Source organism: Filicampus tigris, chromosome 3 (genome assembly GCF_054856515.1).
Source record: "Filicampus tigris isolate MCC_2025a chromosome 3, RoL_Ftig_1.0, whole genome shotgun sequence".
NCBI lineage: Eukaryota > Metazoa > Chordata > Actinopteri > Syngnathiformes > Syngnathidae > Filicampus > Filicampus tigris.
Genome location: NC_141219.1, coordinates 25,038,889 through 25,066,884, shown reverse-complemented (window position 1 = coordinate 25,066,884; position 27,996 = coordinate 25,038,889). Strand labels below are relative to the sequence as shown.

Below are 27,996 nucleotides of genomic sequence, written 5' to 3'. Positions count from 1 at the left end.
ACAGCCCAGAGTGTACTGTGAAAGTGCCTAGAGGGCCATTATGCCTGCTGGAGTGGCGGGGGGATTGATACTGTTAGAGTTGAGATTAATTTCCAAACTTAACATATCGATATGTTTGATACTTAAGTCATTCGAGGTACTGTATTGGCGATATCGTACCACAAAAATCAGCATGGCTGCCTGCCTGCGACACCAAAATTGCACAATATCTGAACAAAGTATTTTATTTGTGTGTGTTCATTTCTTAATTGTATTTGTAAACTGTAAGATTGTGACCGCGAAATATTAGAATAAAATTATATAGTCACTGTCGGCTGAAGTACTTGGAAGTCCAAATATGGTCAAATTATTATTATTATTTTTCGTTATCAACTCGTTTGACTTATTGTTGAAATATGTCCATACTTTGAACTTTCTTGTCTGATTTTTTTTTTTAGCTGATTCGTAGTACCACTCTCCTCGTGGTGCCGCTCTCCTCTTCCCGCCGTGAACACAAGATCCGGCGCCACTGCATTTTTCTGCTGCTCTCCTTTCTTTTATGCTGTGCGCACTTGTTTACAACTGACTGTATGCAGGTGTTGACTTCTTTACATCATCGACACTCGACAGTATGTGCGTGCCGATGTATTTACGTCAAGCACTCGTCGTCGACGGTATGTTGTGCGGGGCCGACTTATTTACGTCATCGGCGACGTCGACTAGCCTGGACAGCCCTACTTAAGTTAACAGAACACAATTGCTATCCACCTTTTTTCGACCCATGCTAAGTTTATCCCAGATTTCAGGCTGGGCGTAATCATTACATGTGTTGAACTAGAGGACAGACTATACCTGTGAGTGTGTTCTCACAGAAGAGAACAGTGGTCTTTCCTTTTAAAAGAACACAACACGTCAGTTCGTTCTTGACCCGGTTAGGGACGATTACAGGGACAGACGAATACCGACTTCCGTCCTTGCTTTTTAAAAAAAAAAAAAATTATCATCCTCCGTCCACAAAATGTCCCGGACGGATATACTGTTTCTTCCGTGGGACAGAATGCCCATCTCTGGTATTTGACAATGATTCATTAATATAAACTGCATCTATTTGAAAAAGCATTATTGCTAATACTTTCAATAAGCTGCCTAGCCCTTCCCCATCATACTTTGACATTTCACACCATATGTCATAGATAATAAATAGATATATACAGTATGTCTACTATGACCGTTTTCCCCACCATCGTCATAACTGTGTGAAACCACATCTGTAACATCAGTAGTTTGGCAGTGTCGTTTTACATATTAGCCTACAGCTTTATGCGTGTGTCCTGCCAGTAGGCTATTAGATGACTGGCTTTCTATTTGCTGCCAGTGATTTCATCCATCAAGACATTAGAGACCCGTTAGTCCAGCTGGGAGAGAGGCAGGAAACCAAGGTGTTATGAAGAGTTACAGCCTGTACTGAGGGGTTGATAGCCGGTGTAAAGGATGACAGCGGCCACACGCTGAAATATTTCCAGGCAAAAAGAATGTGTGAATATTTAAACACCTTGGATGTGTCAGGTGATGTTATGCTGTCAAGGTCACTGTTTAAATAGCAACTTTATATAGTGACATGCTATGCAAACAAGACAAGGATTAGGCTGCCTTTTCAACATAGACATGTGCAACTGTATTACTTGTACTCTCAAAAAAGATGAGCAGTACTTAATTATTTGGTTACCCCCACAACCCCGTCATTTACAAGCTCAGTCATACAACAATTAAACTCGTGGCTCAAGGTGGCGCTGTGTTATGTATATTGTTTTTAATACACCAGTGAAACTGCATGGGCATTTAGTAAAGTTCACAACTCCAACAAGGTCAGTTTAAAATGTTAAATCTTATTGTTGGCCCATACTTCACCCTGTTATGTTCTCCAATAATGTTTCATAATCCCCTTTTCCACTTCACTCTATCTTCTCCACTTGCCTTGACTGCACTTGGCTGTGCTCATCCACGGTTGTGGTGGTTGATTTTCCACTACAAAATAGGATGTAGTCATGAGAAAGTGCTGACGTCACAAGTTTGTGTGTCCGTGATGAATGGATGTTACAGTGTATATGGAACAAGATTTCTGAAAAGATGTTGTATTTGTTAATATCGCCAGCTCTCCTCAAAAGCAGTTAGCTCAGTGGTTATTTTTGTCTTGCTAACAGCCCTATTATTAACTAGTACATAAACAGACTGACAAACAAATACACACACAATCAACCTATGTGAGATATTTACGTGATGTGTTCTACATTATGCTGTGTGGCAAGGTGCCATTTTGGCACCTTTGTCTCCATGCTAGGGTGAGCAGCTTTCGTAAATTGACACCCACTTCTTCATATGACATGTCATGCGGAGGAGGCATGTGCATGTTTGTGGATCTCAGGGCTGCTCTGTTTACACCACTCCTGAGCAGAGGCCAGTAACACGAGTTCACTCTGACCTGAAAATTGTGTCAATTAGATACCCTACTCATCTCTTTCACTCTTATTTTTACATGTAACTTTTGGCTTAATCAAGTGAACTCTGAACTCTACGTCTGTGGTGGTATTAGTATGTGACTGTGCTGTAGTCTCAGACAGCTGGTTGTAAAAAGGCTGACTTAACCTTGCTACCGTGGAACTCGGATCACGGGGCTTTGTTAAAGCGCCTCTCTCTCAAGATGGACGGGTCAACAGCAGCATTTGCCCCAACTAATATGCTATGAGTGTCAATGCCAGGACCCTTTCAAATGCGCAAACCCTAATCCCTCTCTGACATTAATATTTTCAGATGGAAACAAGTAAGGGGTATGGTGGGGGGCGCTAATGTAAGCGGTGTCTTTTGGATGGCCTTCTTTCGTCCTGGGAGTGGAGACTCTATAGCCATTACTCATGGTGCAGTAATGTGCAGAATGTATTCTTGGCTCCTGTCTTCCAATCAGTCACTATAGAAAGGTTTACAAGTCAAAAAAAGAGGTAGCCAGTCTGCAGACTGTCTGCACCACTGCTATTTACCAGGGAGGGGGTGATATTTTAAACCGGAGAGCCCACATATTTACCCCATTGAGCTTGACTGACCTTGCCATTTGCTGGGGGTTAAGGCGCATGAGACCACTGACAGTGAAAAGAAGCTGCGAAAGAGAGAAGCTCTTTTAATAAGCAAGCTGCTTCCAGTGTCTGCAGGCAGACTGAAAGCAGTCCAGGGAGGAGAAGGAAGACTGTCAAAAAGAAAACTGAGTACGGCAACTTGTGTGAGATTTTGACGAGCGTAGCGGAAGACATTTGGTGGAGTTGAGAAGTAGCCAAGCTGAGCTGACTTTCACCCCCGAGGAGGAGTTGCAGTTGCCGGCCAGGGCAGGTCCCAAGGCTGGCAGGGGCTGGCCCTACTGCTTCTCCACCTCCATTTTTTCCTCCTCCTCCACTCTTCCTTATCCACCCTTGAAGAATCGACTGCTGTGCTGTGGTGAACTTACAGGTAGAGCCTGTAAGAAACCCAGGAATGCTTGAATATTCCTCAAAGGAATACCACTCCAGAGGATGAGCCTTTTATAAGAGGACCTCTGCTGCAATTTTGATCTTTTTCTTTTATTTTCTTGCACTCACTGGTTGAGTGCATAAAGGAGAGATTTTTATACTTTTTTTGCCCTCCATTTTTGTCTTTTAAAACCGGAACGCTGGCAACCTTTTCGGTAGCACGGTGCAAGGACCAGCTACACTCACCCAAGATGAGCCGCTGGTTGAAATGCACCTCCATGCACTTTGTAGGTACTCCTTTGTTAAACAACTTGTAAATGCTGCTTTAGGTTTTGTTTCATCCCCGTTTAAAAGTAATGCAGTGATTGAGCTAGGCTGAATGGTGATTGAATTATATGATGGCAAAATGTTTCATATGTTTTCTTTTGGTGGCTTGTTGGCGGCCAAATCCAGCAAACATTCTCACTTGCTGTAATTCACTTCATGTACAAAGAGTATGGCACTATGTTTTTATTTAACCTGGCTTTGTATGTGTTGGTGCTTAATATAACTCATTTCATTTTCATACTACGTAGTTTCAAAAGTTTACAGTTCTTAATCACTGATCACTGTGATCCCATCAATAACTGTCCAAGACTACATCTCTGATAGTTTTGCATTGTCATTGTCAGAACACAGACTGGAACAAGTACGATGATCGGCTGATGAAGGCAGTGGAACGAGGGGAAGTGGATAAGGCGGCTGCTGTTCTAAGCAAGAAGGGTATCATCCCAACCAAGCTTGATGTGGAGGGACGCTCTGCGTAAGTAAACAGACACGCACATTTCCATACACAGACAAGCTCACGCCCAGTCACCGTCTGTTGACATACAAAAATAGACCCTTTACAAAACACTTCAAATGTTCAATAGCAATAGAGTGAGCGCAAATGTTTTCTCGCTCCTTTTCTTACATAGGATTTTTAAAAAAACGTTAACTCGGCTCTTAACTGCTTACTCAGAAATAGTTTGACACCTTTCTTTATGACCGCAAGGCTTCATCTCCCCTTCTTACCCTCTAAAAACTGCAATAAAATCCTCACGGTTATAGAGAAGGTTTCACATTTCATCTTTAAACCTTCATCCAGCTGCCTAACATTTTTGTATCACAGTTGAACACTAGTTCAGTGCTTTATATATATCCAACATGTCCCTTTAAATGGCCATCTGCCTCTGGAGGTCAGTGTAGGAGTTGGTCTCAAGAATTTTTGTGGCCTCTCGAGGCTTGACCACACTTTTGTTTGGATAGTTCTCACAGGAAATGACTGCCCAAAAATTCATCTTAGATCGGTTGTGGAGTTCAGTACATCAAGTCAGACAGATGTTTTGGCTCAGATGCAATCCATTGTTGGGATTATATTATTGTCAGGAAGCCTCACAGTTTTCTGCAAAGAAAGCTAGGAAAACGTGACTCCATGTTTCATAAAATGAATTTAGTTTAATCCCCAATGTTTTGCAGCCTCTGGCTGCTTCCAGGGTCAGTGTGAAAAAGACTTTAATAGCTTATCACTGTAGAACCTCTAATACTACAAGCGTTTCCAGTGGTCTGTATAAATTGCTTTCTCGGCACTGTTGCATTAAACAGCAAAATAATCAGTATACTGTTCTCAAATGTCTCATAATGTGTTGAAAGTCATCAGGACTGAATGCAGTAACTTGGTGTTGGATTAAAATACAAGAAAAGAGATCATCCTGTTGCTTGGTCTGCCCAAAACAAAAATTAACCACAACTGCTTCTCAGCAAGTCTACATTTAGTTCAGTGTGCCACACATGGACAAACACGTGTTGAAAGCCGGGAAAGAATGTAGAATGGTGACCGGTGGTTATTAAAGACTTCTCTGTGGGGAAAACGAATTACAAACTGCTAGCCCATTAATTAAATTTGCTCTATTTGCTTGTCAATCTGTACTAGTTAATAATAGGGCTTTCGGAAGATGGATTAGCATTGTGTAGAAGTAATGAATGTAGGTGTCCAGCTGAGTAAACACAGTTAATGCCTGCCACGGCATTAGTTGGCTAATTCACCACACCTGCTTAAAAAGTGCAGATGTGATCGAATGCTAACAAGGAGTCATCTGCTAAAATCTGATAGCACTTGATATGCTCACTTGGTCAGCCTCATACCTGCCTATACTTCACTGTGGTCCACTTTTTATTCAGGATTAGCAGATGCTATTTCTTATTTTGACAACAATATACTATATGCCTGTGTAGTTATTCAGGTCAACGTTGAACTAAAGACTTGGGGCCATACTGTATTCTACTGAGTGCTGAGTCAGAAAAGATGCAGGTCTTTTCTGGCTGCAGAAAAGATGCACGTCTTTTCTGGCTGAGCGCATTCTCTCATCTACTCAAATCTGTCATGCACTCTCGTGCAAGCTTTGCACTCTGGGTGGAGCAACTCTAAAATGTGGGTGTTCGCTGTCAAATCTGCCCCTGCGCACCTGCTGCACCCATTCAGATTCAGACACTTAATTGATCCATAAAAGGGCAATTCCTTTGCAGTTCCCCGGAACAGTCACACAGACGATGCACAGCGTGTTATATGACAAATGGCATACCTGTGTAAGAATAAAAAAACCAAAGAAAAAAGAGGTCAATAAGGTCCTAGACAATAAATAAGCAATAATAAGAACAAATTCTTATAAAATGTCATTTGAAATGACTGCTGTCAGTCAGCATTCAATAGCCTGATAGCAGAAGGTATACAATATTTGGAGTATCTGTTAGTTTTTTTCAGAGGTGCATAACAGCTGCAGCCTGAAAGCATCAGCGTGAACTGAGCAGACATCACGTGATCAGGTTGGCTGAGAATACTCTTTGCCGTGTTTTTCACCTGGTTCTCCCAGACTGAACACACTTCCAGTGGTTTTATAGCGAACTTGAACAATGGTGTTAGAACTGTTCTTGACCTTGATAGACAATCTCTTGAACCAGCAGACAAAAGAAAATGTCAACAGACTTTCAATAAATGAGCAATATAAATTACCCTCACACTGACAATGATAGAGATCAGTTTCCTCATCTGATGGATTGTCTGTTGTGCACGTTTTACAGTAGTCTCTGTTGGTACTTTTCCTTGCATCATGTGCTTCCCATGGCTGCCCCCGCCATGGAGCCCACCGTAACGGTGCAAATGTATTGTCAATATCAACAATGGATGACATGAAATGCAGTCAAATAGGTCAAGAATATGGCATGTAATGTAAAAACCTAAAGTGAATTAGTATATACCTGTATGTGAACATACATTGACAATTTACATGTATACATTATGCTTATATAACCATATAAATGCAGGCATTGATCTCAGTATTTAAAAAATATATATCGTTATTAAAATCTGAGTTGGTGAATTCTGTGTCCAAAAACCATAGGGGCTATACAGCTGCATATCTGGCCATGAAAATAATCATAACCTGCTCAATACTTCATTACAGTAGATGTCACACTAATGTCTCTATAAACCTCTGTGCACATTTTCCAGAAGTGACGTTTTAAATAAATAATTACATAAATGGGAACTAGTTTTCTTGAAGTTTAATTCACATGTAGTCTATAAAATATAATCAAGTACAGAAAGAAACAGTTTAATATATTTATCTCGCTCTCCCTCATGTGTGCAAATGTTCATAAGTGTTTAACAATGTTCAAAATGATATTTTCTTATCAAGCATATCCTGATATTTTGAATTAATATATATTTTAAAAAAATGTTAAGTTCTTTTCTCAGTTATAATTTTGCTGCTTTTTTTTATTTTTAGATTTTTGTCAAAGTAGCGTATCTGTATCAAGGTACTTTATGCAGGTATAGTATTGAAGTCAAAATGTTGGTATCGTGACAACACTAATCGATATCATTACAGCTGGGAGGGCTGGCAGTGATTGAGTAAAAGCCTTGAATGACTCTACCAAAACCTCTTTCGTGATGGACTCAGGATCGACACAATGGGCACCCCTGGTTCAGAAATTTAAGAACGTTTCTCAACGTGCAATTGCACTGAATTTAGAAATTTCATAATCTACAAATCTGGAGAAATCTCTGCGTGTAAACAGAAAGTCAGAAAACGAACATTGACTCTCTGTGACCTTCAATCCATCAGGCTGCTCTGCGTTAAAATACCGCATCATTGTGTAAAGGGTATTACCACGTGCGCTCAGGAACACTTCAGAAAGCCATTATCAGTTAAGACAGACTATATTTATATGCAGTCAATAGCCCTTTTAGAACCAGAATATTGCAAATATTCTGGTTTTGCAACGCCATGTAAACGCCTGCAAAAACCTTAATTTGCTCATATTCCATTTTTTTAAAAACCAGAGTAAGGCCCCTGGGTTACTCCTTTTCTAACCCAAATATTTGGTAATATAACACTTATCGGGATACGTCCATTGAAGAGATAAGTAGTTTTTGTTCTGCAAATGCTCTATCCGCAAGGAGTCTTGGTCATTTGAGAACAGGAATTACTTATATGCGCGGCGTCTATCGCACAACCCACCGGAAATACACCAGCAGAAATTAACAAACATTGCGAAACTCAGACGCAGCACAGAACTACACTTTAGAGCCAGGAGGAAACCGACTACTTTACTCGTGTGGTGAAAGACATGAATATCACTGTATGCATGTGCATGTCTTACAACAGCATGGCTTTGTAGTAAGAGTGTGAGTACTAGACTGGCCTGCCAGCAGTCCAGAGCTGTCTCCCATTGAAAATTTGTGTTGCATTATATATATTATATATACAGTATGTAATCACGATTTCATAAAGTACAATTTTGTAATCGTAAAGGCTGCGGTTTAAATGGTCATTACTTTCTTGACAGCGGAATGGAGAGGAAGAGAGGGGATTACATATCGCTGACTCTTTCATATTAATCACTGCTTTATTTGCCTTAACCTTAGTATTCTATAATGCATAACAGATCGGATATTGTGTATTTTATTAAAGATTATTTTTTAAAAAACACATTACAAAGGGACCTTGGAAAAAAATCGCACATCAAATGCCAATCGCAATTTTCAGGAAAAAAAACACACCATATACAGTGGTATTGATATTGCGATATTTAACGTACCTATAGGAATTACATATTTATCATCTGTGTGTGAAAAAATGTATACATCTATTTTATTTATCGCATGTTACCAATGTAATTGGACACTATGCTGGACACGTAGCTTACTTGGTCGTCGTTGAATAAACGAGTTTTTAAAAACGTTAACATCCTATTTTCCAGTGAAACCGTTGAACTTCCAGTTCAACTTACTAAAGTCGGTTCAACTTACTAAAGTGGACTCAACATGTAACAGCTGTAATGGATTTTTTTTATTTTTTTATACTGCTGACGTATTCTCACGTTATGGACAATGTCGGACTCAATAAAACGGTATTGTGTTGCATTGACGTCCTGCCAGTTTATTGGTAATAACTGTTTTTGAAGCTAGCACATTTTATAAAGGGCTCTTAATTACATGGGTGTGTTGGCATATCACATAGAAGGAGTGGTCACAACTAATTTTTCACCACTCAAAATACATTCGCACACCAATGACAGAACAAATCTCAATAAGGTTATGTTGTCACTGAAGTATGTTTGCAATATTGTAAGCAGTGAAAACCGGTGATTTATTTGTAAAGCGAAAAACATATTGACTCTCAAAGTGGGTCACCATGTGAGAATTTGGCTGGAGCATACTTCCTCAGAACCATCATTAGACAGTATATGTGTATCTGTTTCTAATAGCTTTCTTTGCATGGGGGAACAAAATTTCTGTCGTTCAGGTTACTCAATGCATTACGTATTTCTCCTAGTAGTACTGCTTTGGTCTCTGAAGAGGAAAAAAATGTTTGGACTGTATACCTCAGCTTTGCAAGGGTCATGTGAAGGTAATATTGGAGTTATCAAATCAAATTGAATACAAATATTTTAGACATTTTTTTAAGTCGGTGTACATATGTTAGTGAAAGCCTCCTCATCGTCAATAGGTTTAGCTACACTATTGAGTATTTACTCTGGTTAACTGGTCTCTGTCAATCTAAAAATAGCCACCATATTCCGTAGACTGCCAATCTTAAAGCTGCCCAAATAGCATGTGGGATGACAAAATGACATCACCGAATGTGCGGTCTTGAAGCCCAGAATTATGTTTAGCCTTTTTATGAAGCAGGCTTGTTGGGTAGCCGCTTGTATCTGTTTTCAACTTTTATGTATATCTTTATGTTCCGTTATCAACATTCTTGGCAGCATTGTGGTGTCTTAACATTCTTTGTGTGGAGTCAAATGACATTTAACACCCCCTACCCCCCCAAACTACTTTCTGCTTCTGAGGTTTTTACTCAGTGAGGTGGGGACCCTCCAGTGTCCCCCCCCCCCCACCCCCCACCAAGACCCAGCCTCTCTGGGCCATCATCACTGCTTTTAATACTCATATGGGTGTTGAGGTGACAGCCATGCTGTCGCCTTGGCAGATACCTTGGGGTTAGTGTATAAACAGATTCATGTGACTTGATGTGTTATGGACTAAGGTCAGTTTACACAGTACGAATGCTTTGCGGAGCAGCCAGTGGTCACTTGGCTGCTTTGGGTTAAGTCATAGCAAAGAGTTACAAATCTTTACTATGCAAAGTGGTGATTAAAGACACGTAAGACTGTTGTGCATTTGATCTCATTATCTTTTTGCAATCCTTATCACTGTATTCCTCCAGAATAATTTCATGCCACAAAGAGGACAAACAAAGGGTTCAAAGACCTGATAACGTACAGGAGGTTATACAAAGTGTATTCACATTGAAACCATTGTTTCAATGGCTTGATCACGGATCATATCTTTCTGTATCTCCAAGGTTTCATCTGGCTGCAACACGAGGACACTTGGACTGTCTCAATCTCATCCTGTCACACGGTGCCGATGTGACTGCAACTGACGCCACTGGTGAGTCCCTGCTCAGTGACACTAGTACACTAGCGTACTTCTCTACAGTGTTTTGACACTGATGAACAGCTAGAGAATCTTACTTGACGTGAACCTTTGAGATGTGCAGTATTTCACAAAGTTCAAAGGTCTGTCTCCGTACATACACAGTATAAATATATAACTAGACTAGGGCAATTATATCTGAGCATACCCAGAAGGGTCTGTGGATCTTTTGCTGAGTATGTCAGCTTTCCAGAGGGTTTAATCCATGCCTCTGTTTTGATCCTGTCCTGCCTCCTTAATAGGCATTTAGTGACTCCATTGCATCATAAGATTATTTTCCACTCTAAAACTTGTCCGTAGTTACCTGCAGTGACAGTTAACAATATAATAAACAAATACCCTCACAGAGGTTCCTATTCTTATTTTTCTCTATATTACACATCATGCAACCTCGAATTGATGAGAGCAACATTTGCTATTATTTTTGGTATTATGTTGGTTTGCCTTTAAACTCATTATAACTGCGAACCAAAGCAAGGACTGCTGCTCTGAAATTACTTTTATAATCAGGGTATTTACAGTATATTTCCAAATCATTCCTGATGGTGCTTTAATTCCTATTTGTGATTTTTTTAACACTGTAGGTAAAAATGCTCTTCATCTGGCTTCAAGAAATGGCCATTCGCTGTGTGTGCAAAAACTCCTTCAGGTAGAGTGAATTATTATGTGTTATTTTAAGGTTCTCATTTGTATCATGTGTTGTCAAAATGTCTTTTTTATCAGTCCATTCTTTTGCCTCTTGATGTACACTGTCTAGTCACATAACCGGGTACACCTGCACAATCTATTGCAATCCATCACATGAGCTTTAAGATTTTGAATGATACTGCCCGAGTCGAGGTATTGCTAATAATTACAGTACATGTACATCATTGTGTGCAATGCAGTGCAATTATACGGCACTGTTAACTCACCCACAATAATACACGTGCAGATAAGTTATTACCTTTCAAAAAGTGTCCAAAGAATGCATATTAGATGCCCAGCAACTTTTGCACCGGATTGATCATTTTGTGCAGATGTATGGTACTACACGTCGTGTTTATTGTGGCTGCTGATGTCATTTGTGTAGTTTTTATGCATATTATAATGCGTGTTTTTGACAGCGATGCCTTACAGTCATAGCATTTTCCCTCTCAACTCCTTTGAATAATTCTTGCAAAAATAACTGTCAGTTAGCATTGGCTTTGTGTTTACAAAGAGGCTGCAGTATGCCCCTCCCAAACCTCCCTTTCCCACGTGGCAATGATTTAAGAGAGGTCATGCCTGTTGATTTCCAAAGTGTTGACAAGCCTCACAGCCCTGCCGTCCATTCTGGGTGCCGTCATCGCTCCAGACATAGCAGCAAGCTGCCAGCGATCTCAGTCTCTACCACCACAGTGTAACTTCATCATTGTCGTGTAGGATATCCCCACTAGATGCTCTAACGTCAGCTCCCCCTGCTAACCTGCTAACCCCAGCACATCTCGCACCCCCTCACCCATGGTCATTTGAGCATGATGCTCAATTTTGGCCCCTGTTGCCAGAGAGAAGATGATTTTTATAGTGTGTTACGATAGGGGAGTGTCCGTGATCACTAGCAAACTACCCAGCAACATTCGGACTCCTTCTGACCTGATGGCTCTCATAAGCAAGTCCTCTTCACCACAGCGGAACAGTATGTCTTGTGGCTGCTAAATTTGTTGGCTGAAATGTGTTATGCATTGTATCATAGCCCCACTTGTCCTAACTTGACATGCTAGGTGCCTCACATTTCACCCTCAACCATCAAAAATAGATGCTTTTGGCAATTTTTCTGCAACAACTGGGGGTGGGGGGATGTTCGAGGGGACGGGGGAGTGGTTACGGTTAAGGGTTGTTGAACAGTAACGGCGACATTACAATTTCCTTAGAACGTTTTTGATGATTTTAGAGGTGCAATGATTAATGGACAATTATTTTTAGAATGAATTAATCATTTAGAGACTGTGTTTAGTTTACAATTTTCCAACTGCTCGGAATTTCAGCATCCCAACATTAAATATGCTCAGATTTCTGTACTCCTCCATAAAAACAGATTGACTATCTTTGTGATGAATCAAAACATTTTTTAAACTATTTTCTGATATGTTACCAACCAAACCGGTAACCGAATGATAATTTGTGCGTAGGGAGGGGGTTCTGCAGTTAATCATTGTTAATCATTAAAATCATTTATGGCAGCCTTGGTTCTTTTGAAAATGTTAAAGGTTTTACAAAAATAGTTTTGCTTATTAATATGCGCTATATTTGTTTCCTACCTTATTGAATCATTGTTGCAAATTGTGATAAACGTTAACATGATCAGTGTCTTCACATATATGAATAGCATTATTATTATTAATAACAGCAGCACAGTGGATGAGTGGGAGTATTTTGAGTGAATTTATTTCAGAAGTGTATGTCAAACTGGTTGTACCAGTCTGCGACATATTTCATTGCTAATCCAAATGGATGTTTCGCATGTTATAAAAATATAAAATAGGTTTGAGTTCATGTGACATTTTAAGCATATTTATATGTACAGCGGCTGAAATACGTTTTTAACAGGCCACCATCTTTATCACCAAATATATTTCCGAAGGTGCTGTTTACTGATTTTCACCAGGAAACAACCCAAGCAATCCATACATCCAAAGAAAGCAGGGCAAATATGCTCAGAAATTAAGTTGTGTGTAATAATGTGAAATGACACAGGGGCAAAGTTTTGAATACGCCAATTGATATATATTTGAAATTAGATTCAAGTCAGGTGATTGGTTGGGCCATTCGAGCAGCTTTATTTTCTTTCTTTGAAACCAATTGAGAGTTCCTCGGCAGAATGTTTTGGATCATTATCCTCCTGGATTGTCCACCCTCTTTGATTTTCATCATCCTCGTAGATGGCATCAGATTTTTGTCAAGAATGTCTCAGTACGTTTGCCCATTCATCTTTCCTTCAGCGATGTGAAGTTTACCAGTACCATTTGCTGAAAAGCAGCCCCACGCTATCATGTTCCCACCACCGAATTTCACTGTTCTTATGGTGTTTTTAGGGTATTGTGCAGTGCCATTTCTCCTCCAAACGTGGTGTGTTTGCAGTATGGCATCCAAACAGCTCAATTTTGCTCTCATCAAACAAGTATTTAATTGGTTGTCCAAATGTTGTTCAGCAAACATTAAACGAGCTTTGACATTCTTTTTTTTCAGCAATGGGGTCTTGCGTGGCGAGCGTGCGTACAGGCTATGGTGGCGGAGTGCGCTACCCAGTTTTCTTTGTGACAACAGTACCTGCTAATTCCAGGTCTTGTTGAAGCTCTCCACAGGTGGTCCTTGGCTCTTGGAGAACTCATCTGATTATTCTTTGCACTTCTTTGTCAGAAATCTAGTGAGGAGCACCTGATTGAGGAAAATTTAGGGTGGTATGAGTGGCTCTCCAGTGTCCACTTACGTATTATGGCCCCAACCGTGCTCACTGGAACATTCAGAAGCTTAGATATGCACCTGTAACCATTGCCGTCTGTATGTTTTACAACAGTTAGTTTGCGATGGTCTTGCAACCTCTCTCAAATGAGATGTTTCTTTACTCACACCTTGGCAATAAGACCTTTTTGTAGGCCATCAATTAGGACTGAACCAACTGATATTCATTTGCATAGACAAGGGGCTGGATTTCTGTTTGATTATTGATACAGTCTAGATGTTGCCTTGGCTTTCCATGCCTTTTTGCACCTCCCTTTCTTCATGTGCTCAAAACTTTTTCCCTGTGTCATTTCACATTATTACACACAACTTAGTTTCTAGGCTTATTTGATCTGCTTTCTTTGCATGTATGGATTTCTTGGGTTGTTCCCAACATCTGGTGAAAATTTCATGTCAATAACACCTTTGGAAATATATTAAGTGCTAAAAATGGTGACGGGTTTTAAATATTTATTTCAGACGCTGTATGTGAGAACATATTTTGACTGTCAATGGTCACATGACCCTGGTCTGATTTGAGATTGAACTGTGGGACTGTAAGTCAGAAGTGGGACCGCAGGCATGCTCTTAGTCATTTCCACTGTGTTCAGTAGTCGCACTCTGTAATTTTGCTTGTTTTATCGGTTTCATTTTTGAAAATGTATTAAATTTAGACATCAGTAGGAATGGCCGCAGTCCAAAAAAAAAAAAGGCCAATAGTTGTTGGAGAAATGCACGATAAACCTCCCAGCTCAAAGAGGTGCAACCCTGTTTGCATGCTCCTTCACTCTGACATCTCTGCTTGCATGCCTGTATGTGTGTGATCAGTTACTCCATGAGATGTATAACACAACCACTACTGTATAGCAGAGTGGAATTTGAATTTCCTCTTGATAGATTATCAATAGGATAATAAATGAAGTTGAATAAAACATACATTTGAATTTCACACTGTGAACCTGTAAAAGATGGTCATTAATGCTTCACCACTGTTTTTTTAAGTTTAAAATGAAGTAATGTTGTAATAGTGCATTAATAGCTCTAGTAAGCTTGTATTTGATTTTTATAGCACAACTGTCCAGTTGGAAACGTGGACCTTCAAGGAAGAACAGCTCTACATGATGCTGGTAAGGGTCTGTGACCTTGTTTATACACTGCAAACTGCATTCAACTCTAATGTAGCGGACAATGCTAATTGTTCAGAACAAAACGTATCTCGTTACAGGACCAACTTAGCAAAGATAATTAGTAATGATTATCGTTAGTCAATACTGTGTTTTTGTTCAGCATTTTAGCTAACTAATATTAATCCAGTGTTTCCCCCAGAAAACGTGCTTATTATAAGCCTTGTAGTAGAGAACCCGACTGCCTTCATAATAGATTTCTTATTTTCGTCAGTGTACTGCATTTACATGATTTATTGGTAGGCCTGTCACGATAAAAAAATTTTACCCAGAAGCTATCATGATAAACGATAGTATCGTTTGTTTGTTGTTGTTTTAGAATGCCATTGATAAAATGATGAAATTAATTAAAGTACATCTTTTAAGTGCAATAATCTTTTAATTCTCAATTATATGGAACATTTGCTTTGAAATGTATAACAATAAAATGTCTTGAAAAAATAAAAATGAAATAAAATTAAAAAGAAAACAGGCTCCTTTAATTTTTTTTAGACAACCTCAACATTCAAGAAATATTAACACAACACATACACCACATACAGTATCTGTAGTGGCAGAGTACATTTCTCTATTTCCTTCCTTTCCGCCTTCCTTCCTGAACAATTTATCTTAATTTTCCTTTTTTTTAAATTTCTGTCAGGAACATTACAGCAGGACTGTGCGTGGGTGTGTTTACTGTATAAATTGATATTAGTATTTGATATTAATGTTTAAAAGAATAAATGACTCCCAGAATTATTTACTTAGCAGTGACCTTTCAACAATGCACATTGCACACATGCATGCGCACACATATATTTTTTAAAATAAATGCAGGACCCCAGTCATTTTGGTGCTCGTGGTCATTTTCATGTGAAAACAAATTAATGGACCAAAATAAAAACAAATGATTAAAAATATCACTCACCGTTGCTGCACTGCAATGAGCCGGGTCAGTTTGTATTCCAACAAGTATTAATTACTGTTATGACAGAAACGACACAGTGCGATGTCCTAGCGTTTACTATCCATCCATCCATCCGTCCGTTTTCTGAACCACTTATCCTCACCAGGCTCGCGAACGTGCAATAGAGTTAGTAGTTGTAGTCTGCGCATTATTGGAACTCAATCTGGCAACGAAACTTTTAAGGCCTGCCAAGCTTATTCAGCACTGGAGAAATCCTTCTTAGTACTTGTAGAAACTTTGTTTGTATAGTTGATTGACTGACTGGCTGGCTATTTTGTTTTCTCCACAGTCATGGCAGGCTGCTCATCCAGTGTGAAACTTCTCTGCGACAGTGGCGCTTCTGTCAATGCCAGTGATTTTGTAAGAATTCCATTTCATTTGACACTATACACTGTAGGCTCAATCCCAATTCTTCCACGTAGCCCTTCAACTTTATTTCGCCCCTCCCCATGAGTCCTCTGTTTGGAGGGCCAAGATGAAGAGGGGGAAAAAAATGCCATTTGATACTGCTATGTCATGATCCCTTGCTGCTTGCTGGCTGTGTCATAGGCTGACGGCACAAATGTTTGCACTACCATGAGGCCATCTGGTGTCAAATGAACGTTACTATTAATTGAAATTTGTCAGTTTATGGGTGAAAGCGGTTTCTACTGGTATTTTGAAATTGTTTGTAATTCAACTCAAGAAATGTTTTCTGTCACATGGTAAGGTGCAAACAGTTCTATTTTATTTCATGTTTATCTACTCCAAAAACACCTTCTTATGCAAGGAACACATTTTGACAAACTGCCATTTTTTTGCCTAACAATAACACCAACAGCAGCTAGCGCAACACTTACAACTGAACATTTGTAAAGACCAAAAATACTCTTAAAACATTGGGATTGTATCAAACATACAATTCCATTGTCAATTTTTTTTCTGTTTTTTTTTCCTTTTATTTTAACATTAATTGAGTTTCCGCGTTACAGTGATCCAATTAACGTGAACATTTTTTAAAATGCCAAATTGGACATATGTTTTTCACAGGCCAGCGACGAAAATAACAGTATGACATTAATGCAGAAGTCAACCCAAACACATTTTTTTAAGATATGTTCTATGCAGGCCCACTAGTTGAACCACAGCATTCTGATTAATATTGTGTTTCGAGAATATGAGTTAAGCAACAAAATCCACCTGTTTTTAGCCATCTCTGGGGGCAGCCATTTTGTCACTTCTGTTGACTGATTATATCATCACAGATGCTCAGGGTTAAGATAAAGACCAATCATGGCTCAGCTTCAGAAAAAAGGTGAGCCGTGATTGGTCGTTATCTGAGCCCTGAGGGTCTGTGATATCATTTTCAGTCGACAGAAGTGACAAAGTGGCCGCTACCCGGAGATGGCTAAAAACGGGTGGATTTTGCTGCTAAACTCATATTTAATATCATATTGCCTTGTTTCAGCTAGTGGACCTGCATAAAACATATTTTTGAAAAACATATGTTTGGGTTGACTTCCTCTTTAAGAGCAAGAGCAAAAAGAAAAAAAGGTTCATTGTGTCTTCAAATGCACTTTCCATGCTTACAGTGCCAGCAGCACAAAGCGTTGCAAAAATGCACTCTTGAAATAGCATACTGAAATTGGTGGGCATTTGTGTATTAAAGTGAAAGACTATTGTTACTATGCATTTATGTAACACCAGTTGGATTCACGTGTGTGAATGTGTGTCATGCCTCTATTCTTTAGGATGGCAGGACTCCTCTGGTGCTTGCAACCCAAATGTGTCATCCACGCATCTGTCAGCTACTTGTAGAGCGAGGGGCTGATATCTCTGTGCGGGACAAACAAAAAAAGTAGGAGTCCGAGTTGCCTTCATGAATAGACACTTTGTGAGAATAATATGTCACACTTCTTACTAAAATGTGTTTAGTTTAATTTTAGACATATTTTATAATTACTTAGTATGTACGTTGCTTGTTATATATTAAAGTTACTTGTTGCTGAAGCATTTTTTTCCCCCGTCACCCTTAGAACAGCACTCATTCTCGGTTGCGAGTATAGCTGCAAAGACGCAGTGGAGGTGTTGTTAAAGAGTGGTGCTGATGTGAAGGACTTGGACAGCTTGGGTCATGATGCTTTCCACTATGCTCGCCTCAGCAAGAACCCGGAGCTTGTTACTTTGGTCAAAGGCTACCTCGAGAAAGCCAATAAAGGTGAGTGTCAATCAAGACATAAAATGGATATAAAAAGTCTATACACCACTAGTCAAATGCAACGTTGGTCTTTTGTGAGATATGTGTATATATATATGTGTATGTATATATATGTGTATGTATATATATGTATATATATGTGTATGTATATATATGTATATATATGTGTATGTATATATATGTATATATATATGTGTATGTATATATATGTATATATATATGTGTATGTATATATATATGTATATATATATATGTGTATGTATATATATATGTATATATATATATGTATATGTATATATATATATGTATATGTATATATATATGTATATGTGTATGTATATATATATGTATATGTGTATGTATATGTGTATATATATGTATATGTGTATGTATATATATATGTATATGTGTATGTATATATATATGTATATGTGTATGTATATATATATGTATATGTGTATATGTGTATGTATATATATATGTATATGTGTATGTATATGTGTATGTATATGTGTATGTATATGTGTATGTATATGTGTATGTATATGTGTATGTATATATATATGTATATATATATGTATATACATATATATATACATATATATATGTATATACATATATATATATATATATGTGTGTCTATATATATATATATATATATATATATATATATATGTCTATATATATATATAATGTACTCCTAATGTTTTGTTCCCTCTGTTATCTGTTTATATGTTCAATAAATTAAAAAAGAACAACCAAAAAACAAGATCACCATCTTTTGTGTCTTTCCTGGACACAGCCACGCCACTGTTTATTATAGATGAGATTATTTTTCTTTTTGGCTAAGCAAAAATTAATTCTGAGATGTGTTTCATTCCTTACAGAAAAAGAGGCAGCAAAGGTAGAACAGTGGAGGAGACAGGTAATGTGGCTTTCAAGGAATTGCTTTCAAATATCAAACACATTTCACTCGTGATTCTTTTATACTACTAGTAGGTACCCATACTTATAGTACTCACACATTTCAATGGCTCGTCAAGGTTTTTTTTCCCTTCGGGCTACTAGCATTCTTAATATGATCAGCATCATATGAGCATCTATTCTGCTTGCATCCATATATCATTACTATAATATTAAGCACCCTTTCGTTTCAGTCGCCAATCCTTTTACGTCAAAATCAGGAAATCTGGTGTGTTTTGCATAATTTTTGCACATTTATGCAATTGCTTTAGATTTCAATAATTCCAGAAAACTTAAAAAATAAAAATTGTCCTTTCGTCAGCAGTCGATGGAGCGCTCAGACTCCATGGAGGCGAACAGAAGGGATCATATCATACATGTAAATACCGTCTTTTCTTTTTCATGTTGTTGCATAACAGTTTGGGCAGAAAATGAATGCATGTCATGTTAGTCTTGTCTATAAGATTGGTAATTCTTCTTTTCTCTTCAAGTGACTGATATTTCATTTGGTTTATGTTGTAGTGAGTTCTCTTTATTTCTGGCTTTGTGTTTCAGGACCTGGAGAGGCAGAACGAGTCCCTCCAGGAAAGTCTCAGGAAGTACCACTTGGAGCAGAGGGCCTTGTTAGATAAAGTCAACCTGTTACAACAACAGCTTACACAGGTAAATGCTTGTCATACTATGTACACGTTGGTTTTGTAGGAGAGAGAATTTTCGAGGCTAAAAACAAAAATATGTGTAAGAATGAATGTACAAACCTCAATTCCAGTGAAGTCGGGACATTGCGTAAAACAAAAAACAATGATTTGCAAATCATTTTTAACTTCAAGTGAATACACTACAAAGATAAGATATTTAATGTGCTAGCTCAAACCTTATGCAAAGAGGGACAGATTTGGTGTGGGGGCTGACCCACTTCAATTTTTGCTTTAATTGTTTACGGCGTTGATTACCAGTCACCTGTAGGTTACATGTTTTGTCTGGTAGTGACTTGGAGATTGAATTTCACAGCCACAGTCTCTTTGCTAACTAGACAGTTGTATTTCAGTGAAAAAATATGCCTATTTCCACTTAATTGTGTCAATATTATTTTACTTCACTAGTCTCTATTTTAGAAATGCGCTAGAAAGGGCCACACAAAGGTCATGCAGCAAGGGGTTCACTCCGACGCCTAATACAAGAGGTGTGTTCGGAGAGACAGAGCTCACTCGGAGTGGATTCCTGAATACACCCGAGAGTTCAGCCACAGGTTTGCAGCCATCTTCTGGTAAAATATCAAATAGCTTTTTTTCTACTGTAGTCAACAGTCCTGACGGGCCACGGATTATTCGTTTTATACCAGAGGCTGCGGGCTGGTGGAAATTTGAACACAGGCCACATTTCCCCCTCAGGCCAGACTTTGGACAAGTCTGTTCTAACTGATCACCTGTGTCTCTCTCTATGTATATATATATTTATTTATACATATACATATATATATATATATATGTATATGTATATGTATATGTATATATATGTATATGTATATATGTTTTTATGTATGTATATGTAAATCTCAGACACCGCATGGAAACTTAATGTAAATGTATCAAATGCCAACAAATACTAAGAGTAAACAACTTGGGCTTTCTAACAACTATATTTTTAGATATGATAGAGCAGTCCTTCATTGGCTCTTTTTTTTCTACTTGCAGGAAAAGAAGGCTGTAGAAGACACTCATAAAGAGGTAGCGTGAACAATAATGACCATTTGTGCAATAAGGATTCTGTTTAACACGTTATAACATGTCATGCCAGAATGACATAAAAAATTTGATTCTTCAAGAGTTAGGGTACTTTTCATTATTTCTTTACAGCAAAAATTCATATTTTTTTTAATGAATTTGAAAATATGGTGAATATTCATGCACATGTAGTTATTTTAAAAACAATTGTAAAAAAATGTAATGTCCGCTCTTATATTAATCAAACGTGACACAAGCACAACCAACCAACCCAAACAAGTAGCCTACAGAGAGATATCCTCCTTCTGATGAGGAAAATGCTGTGCCTTTTGCTGTATTTGCAGGCGCGAAATAAGTCGACAAGCCAGTAACCACAACAATTGTTCATACTCTACATCACGGAAACTTCCCGCCACTGTGCTCTCGGGCAACTTCAAAATAGAAGCTTAACCAATAATGACATGGACATCAATGCTTTGTCAAGTTGTCCTTGCAGCGCATTTCATGCATATTACCATAATCCATCGTATGAACAATCGTTGTAGCAGCTGGCTTGACTCTAATCTTTTGGACTGGAATTTATAAATTAAATAAATCAATAAATACAGTCCATGAGTGTGACTGTGAATAAGGCCTTCTTCATTTTGGTCCCTGTACTCTTGAAACATGCATTCACGAGTGCAAATGCAAGGAGTAAACGTAAGTTTAAATTGATTAACTGACCAGCATGGTGGTACACTTGTAAGTGCACTTCTGCCATTAGTGGCCAATATGGATGTGTTCATCCAATCGCAAATTTAGCTGTGAAAGTGCAGTAAATCAATACAGAGATGTATTTTGCATCTTTTTTGTGCTTTTTAAAGCTAAAATGATGACTACCAATCAAGCCATATATGATCATTTGGCCAGTATTAAAGTCAGTACAGAACATCTTATTGGTACCCATAAAAATCACTAGATTACCATAATAAAGGATTATGTAATACTAATTTGGATGCCCCTCTACGTGGCCATTTGGTTAAGAGCCTATAATAATTGTTTGAAAAGGACAGGCACTTAAATGAAGATTAAGAATTTGAGTTGTACAGTCATCCTGTCTGTCTCATCCATCACTGGCCAATCAGATCAACAATCAGACGTAAGACATATGCCTATATGACAGTTTCTTGTTCCAAGCCAGATGGGAAAGAATAACGATAAGATTCTTCCTATCAAGTACCATCCGTTGCTCTTCTTTTAATTATGACATGTCAAGTACTGATAAAACTGCAGCCAGTTCTATCTGGGTGGCTGCCGATTCAGCATTTTTAAATGATGCCAATGATAGTTGAATTGATTTTTATTAACCCATGCAAAAGTCAGTGCTAATTTGGAAGTGGTCGCTGATAAACTTATTTGTTCTTTTTTGTTGTTCTTTTCATTGTGTCAGAAGGAGCAATTAAAGGTGTTACTTAGTGCCAACGAACGAGAAGGGTCACAAGGCTTGGAGACTGTCAAGGTCCAGCTCAAAAGCACAATGGTCTGTGAATGTATACAGATCATTTGATATCTCCTTATCGGAAACTTTTGAAGTGCATTTTGCTCAGATGCTCCATTAGTGTGTAATATTGTTTTATATATTGTTCACATATTCAAAATGTGTTGTTCTTTGTATTTGCAGGGGGACTACTCTGGACAGTCAGTGATCAAAGGTTGACTTACATTCATAAAAATTAACTATTACCCCCAAAAAATATTAAATGTATTGCTAAATTAATGTTCACTTGTTTTTGATAGTGTTAATTAAATTTGTACTGTTTTACAGGAAAAGAGAACATTTTGGTCAAACAAGCTTATAGCCTGGATTTGGATCAGGTAAGCGAAGCTTATTTAAACAACTGCCAATGCCTCATATGGTTTCTCTGTGCCTTGTCATGTCTTTCTAATACAGCTTATCAGGTTGTGTGCTTTGTGTCTGTGTGCGTGCGCGTGTGTGTGAGTGCTGATGTACTGGTGGAAATATGTCTTCGGGTTTGTTGGGAGGGAGGGCGCGAACGGGTCTTCTTTTTATGTTGTGTTTTAGATGTTTTACAGCACTTTGAGTTGCATTTTTATGTATGAAAAGTGCTATATAAATAAAATGTGATTGATTGATGGATTGACAATGTGTTATGGTCACCGTTAGCATGTATTGATGAGAATTTATCGCCAGAAGATAATTTTGAAAACATAATCAGTCTGAAAACAAGTACAAATCTGTTAATTACAATTGGTATCTGGGTTCCGTAACATTTCCTCAAGCCAGTGATTGCCTTGTTAGTTTGTCTTGCTCTCAATCCTGTGTTTGTCACTTTCCCTGTCAGAAACTCCAGAATCCAGCAATGTCACGTTCACTGTCCAGACCATTAGAGAAGGGTCTCTCTGGTGAGCTTGATATTCTCCGACATGAGCTTGAAATGCTCAGAAAAAAACAACAAGCAACCGAGGAGGAGAGGGCACGACTTCACTCGGCACTGAGCAGAAAAAATCGAGAGTGCCAAGAACTGGTTCAGAACAGAGATCTCATCCAGAAACAAGCTGACCAGCAAGTTCAAGACCTCGAAGATGCCTTGGGGGACGTCCAGAAGAGGATGATTGATTCGGAATGCAAGGTTAAACAGCTGCAGGCCCATGTGGTTGCAGTGAAGGAACACTTAGGAGGCCAGTCCACGGAAGAGCTTCGTGCTCAGCTTCAGGATATCAAAGCCAAGTATGAAGGGGCTTCAGCTGAAGTGGGTCGAGTTCGTAATCGTCTTAAACAGAGTGAGAAGGCATTGGAGGAGTACAAGAACAGCGAAAGCCAGCTGGCAACTGAATCTGAACGCTTAAACAAAGAGCTCGGAGCTGTGACTGCAGAGAGAGATGAACTTTCAGAAACTGTCCTTGCAATGGAAACGCAGTTGAAGGGAGCTCAGTCCAAGCAGGGCAACATGGTGCCAGCCGAGAAATTTGACAACATGAAAAACCTACTGACTAATGCAGTTGATGAAAAGGAACGGCAGCTTGCTGAGCTGAGAGACGACTATGATCGTGTCCTGGAGGAGGTGGCGGAGCTCCATCGGAAGCTCGATAATCCCACCCAGGGAGGAGAGGGGGCTGTGCCCGCTGCGGAACAACAAAGGATTCAGGCTGCCCTGGAAGAGCAGAATGCCTCGTTGAAGAGAAAACTACATGATGTGACCGCAAAAAGCCAGGCACTCATTCATGAGATGGAGGAGAGTGAGGAAGAGCGGGAGATACTGCAAGAGAAGCTGGAGGAGCTGAATAGCAGGATTGAGGCCGACTTCATCCCGATCCAGGAACATGAGGAAGCTCGGATGAGAATGGCATCAGCTGTGGAGGAGCTGGAGGACAAACTCGTGGAAGCCAGCGAACGTTTTGGCAAAGCAGAGGCACAAGTCCAACTGCTTAACACCGAGAGAGTGATGCTTCAGGAGAATATTAACAATATGCAAGGTACCAAAGAGAAACAGCAGAGTGAAATGGAAGCCCTGAAGACTCAGAATGCCGAAGTGGTGAAGAAATTTGAACTTTTACAGACAAGGTGTGAAGACAGAGACAAGCGGTGCGCACAGCTGACAGCACAGAGTCATACGTTGAAACAGAGCCTAGAGGGAGACTATGTGCCGAGACAACAGTACGAGCAACTGAGGATAGAGTTAACCTCCACTATAGAGAGTGTCAAGGCTGAGAATTTAAATTTGGAGTCCACTGGTAAAGAATGTCGAGAGGAATTAAGGAATGTGAAAGAAGGGAACGCCAAGTTGCAGGAAAAGTTTGAAAAGGTTCTGTCAGAGATGAAAAACGACTTTATAAGCACAAAGGATCACAAATGTATCACAGAAAAAATGAGTGCTGCCGTGGTGCAGTCAGAGAATAGAGCAAACCATTTGTCAGCCATGCATGCGTTGGGCCAGGAGGAAAATGTGAAGCTGACACAAGAACTGGAAGCTCAAAAGCAAGAACTCGATACCATAATGGAGGCTATTCAGTCCAAATTTGTCCCGCTGACAGCCGTTGAGGAGAAAGAAAACTCCTACAATACCCAAGTGAAGGAGTTGAAGGTTAAACTGTTGGAAATGGAGGAGAAGTATGACAAAGAGAAGTCTGAAAGAGAGAATAACAAACTGGAGAAAGAGAAACTGAAAGTTGAGATTGAATGTGTTCAACAAAGACTTGACACTGCTCTTGTCACTGGTGAGAAGCGCAAGGGATACGAGGAAGAGTTCAAGGGCCGCTATGAGGCCATGTCTCTCAAGCTAACCAGTCTGGAGGAGAAGCACAATGAGGTAAATCTTCGGAAAGCTGAGCTGGAAGGCCAGAATGCCCTGTGCAACACCCAAATCCAGAATCTCCAGGACCGCCTCAAATCGGAGCTGACGCGGATTGCGACGTATGACACGGAGCTCAAGGCCATTCATGACGCCATGCAGCAAGCCCAGGCGGATTGCAAGAAAGCACGAGAGGCTCAGCAGGTGGAGGCCCAGAAGGTTTGTGCTCTGCAGAAGGAAGTTCAGGAACTCCACGGAGAACAGGCTTCTCTGTTGCAGGAGCACACCAAGGCCAGTGAAGCCCTGGAGACGGAAGTCGCTGACCTTCGACTGGCGCTCCGAGAAGAGGAAGAGAACAGCGGCCAGAGAGCCGAGGACGTTTCGGCCCTCCAATCCGAACTTCTTCAGGCCACTCAAGCTCTGGAAGAGCTTCGCTTCAAGGAAGGTCACATGACCCAAATGAAGAAGGAGAAGCAGCATCTCGAGGACGAAGCTAGCAACTTGACCAACAAGCTGTTGAGTTTAACAGAAGAATGCAAAGCGGCTCACCGTGAGGCCACTCAGGCAAGGGAGGGCGAGAGCAAGGCCAGGAGGGAGATGGATGCCGTTCATCAGAAGGGACAGGCCATTGAACGAGAAATCGGGGAGCTGAAACAACGCTACGATGAGTCGCTCAGCACCATTGGTGATCTTCAGAGGAGGATTCAGACATCATCTCAGCTGACTGAAGCCAAAGACAAGAAGGTAAATCAATTAAATCATCAATGATCAGTCAACCCGATGTATTTTCAAACAATCTTTTCACTGACCGGCATACGCATTGTGTCCTTTGTTCCGTTGTGCAATTACTACGCTTTCCTCATGCTCCTGCCTGGGTCAGATCACCGAGTTGCTGACGGACGTGGAGCGGCTCAAGCAAGCACTGAATGGTTTGTCCCAGCTGGCGTACACAAGCAACACCCCAAACAAAAGGCAGATGCAGCACATCGACGCCCTCCAGGCCCAGATCAAGAACCTCCAGCAGCAGCTGGCTGTGAGTTGAACTTTTGCATTGATAGAGGGCATAACACTAACTTGTGTGCATCCTTGTTGACTTACTGTCAAACCCCACTGTACATAGTCTAATAGATAAGGCAACACGTTTAGCTGAAGTTTAAACTGGATGATCTGATGGCTTAGATGGTGAAGCAATAATCCCGTGTTTTCTCTCTCTCTCCGTCCATTTAGGATGCTGAGAGGCAACACAGAGAGGTGGTTTCCATTTATCGAACACACCTCCTCAGTGCAGCGCAGGTTAGTTGTCATTAAGTCAGCTATACTTTATGCTGGCAAACCAAACAATATCTAACGATGTAAAACGGATTGAGTCAAAATTGCTTTGTGTTTTTCAGTCGAGTGGCCCTATTTGCTAGTGCCGATATGCGTCGAGCTATATAGTCTTGTGCAAATGTGTTTGGTTTGATCCAGTGACGTTTCTAACATCCATCTTGATTGCATGATGTGCTTTTGCAGCCAATAATCCATCCAGCCATCCATTTTCTGCAGTGCTTGTCCTCGTTAGTGTCGTGGGTTGGTTGGAGCCTATGCCAGCTGACGTTTGGCAGGCGGCGGATTGCACCCTGGTCTCATTGCCAGTCAGTCACAGGGAACAAAAAGACAAACAACCATTCACACCCACATTGGCGACTCTGGATAATGTAGAGTCTCCATTTAACCTAACATTCATGGTCTTTGGAATGTGGGAGTAAGCCTGAGTACCTAGCGAAAACCCATGCAAGCGCGAGGAGAACATCCAAACTCCTAATTATGACGCTGGAGCTAAGGTTCAATCATGAATCTTACAACTGTCAGGCAGACACGCGAACCATGATGTTCTTGTGCTGCATCAGTCAAATAAAATTATTTTCTAAATAAAGACTAGCTGAAAACATGAATATTAATAAGATACAACATTTCAATGGCATTTTGTGTAGTATAGAGCTCAGCCCATGCTGAACCGTTTAACAGACCTGGAAAACAAGTAGCACATGGTATCTTTTTTTTAAATGTACTTGTTAGCCTCAGTTCCTTGAAGAGCCTGCATGTGTGTAATCGAGTTCTTTGTGTGGTGTGCAACACAAATATACAGCCGAGTGGGTTGAATTTTCCCTTCAGAGGTTCTATTGAGCGTAATAAATGAGTCACGTGTAAAAATAAATAAATCGCATGCACAACAAGCCTAGCGCAGTAACACAAATCATAAACTGAAGCACAAAGGCAGACTATGACAAAACAGACAATTTTTTTTGGTTCTGGCAGAACTTATTTTGTACAAAACACATTTCTACAAGAACAGTGATATTTCTGCTGGTTTGTGCACATTTTAGTACCTACTTTCAAGTTCATTATGCAAGATGTTAGGGACTACTTGCATTCTACGGCAATGAAGGTGTGGTACTGCCACTTAACTCCAAGTGGAGACCGAAATACAATATTTCAACTTAATGAATAAAAATGTACACTGCATTTAGCTAATAGTTCACATTCACAGTGAATAATTATGCAATGTATAAGCGTAAGTACTGAGTCCTCAAAATGTTTTTTTTTCTTTGTAGGGCCACATGGATGAGGACGTCCAAGCTGCCTTGCTACAGATCATCCGCATGAGACAAGAGTTTGTGTGTTAAAGCTTTCTTCAGCAAAATGTGATGCTACTACCTGCAGACTCAAATTCATCATTCTCACACTTCGACACCACTGCTGT

The 27,996-nt window shown here is 39.7% G+C and overlaps 1 protein-coding gene across 3 annotated transcripts in view; it reads left to right on the top strand.

The window, feature by feature from the left end:
• The window catches only part of uacab (uveal autoantigen with coiled-coil domains and ankyrin repeats b), a 49,733-nt gene that overhangs the window by 19,634 nt on the left and 2,103 nt on the right, over positions 1-27,996 (top strand). Inside the window, exons 2-19 of one of the 3 annotated variants that reach the window (XM_086024990.1) lie at positions 4,142-4,272; positions 10,358-10,446; positions 11,076-11,140; positions 15,020-15,077; positions 16,370-16,440; positions 17,811-17,917; positions 18,096-18,277; positions 19,165-19,202; positions 19,566-19,619; positions 19,796-19,903; positions 20,935-20,967; positions 22,394-22,483; positions 22,625-22,655; positions 22,769-22,818; positions 23,307-25,997; positions 26,134-26,286; positions 26,481-26,546; positions 27,848-27,996. The exon at positions 27,848-27,996 is cut by the window's right edge and continues 2,103 nt beyond it. In XM_086024990.1, the coding sequence (XP_085881116.1) occupies positions 4,142-4,272; positions 10,358-10,446; positions 11,076-11,140; positions 15,020-15,077; positions 16,370-16,440; positions 17,811-17,917; positions 18,096-18,277; positions 19,165-19,202; positions 19,566-19,619; positions 19,796-19,903; positions 20,935-20,967; positions 22,394-22,483; positions 22,625-22,655; positions 22,769-22,818; positions 23,307-25,997; positions 26,134-26,286; positions 26,481-26,546; positions 27,848-27,919 (4,089 nt within the window). In that variant the 3' untranslated portion in view covers positions 27,920-27,996. Of the gene's footprint in view, positions 1-4,141; positions 4,273-10,357; positions 10,447-11,075; positions 11,141-15,019; positions 15,078-16,369; positions 16,441-17,810; positions 17,918-18,095; positions 18,278-19,164; positions 19,203-19,562; positions 19,620-19,795; positions 19,904-20,934; positions 20,968-22,393; positions 22,484-22,624; positions 22,656-22,768; positions 22,819-23,306; positions 25,998-26,133; positions 26,287-26,480; positions 26,547-27,847 lie in introns of all 3 variants that reach the window. The other 2 variants (XM_086024989.1, XM_086024991.1) reach the window with 2 other exon arrangements.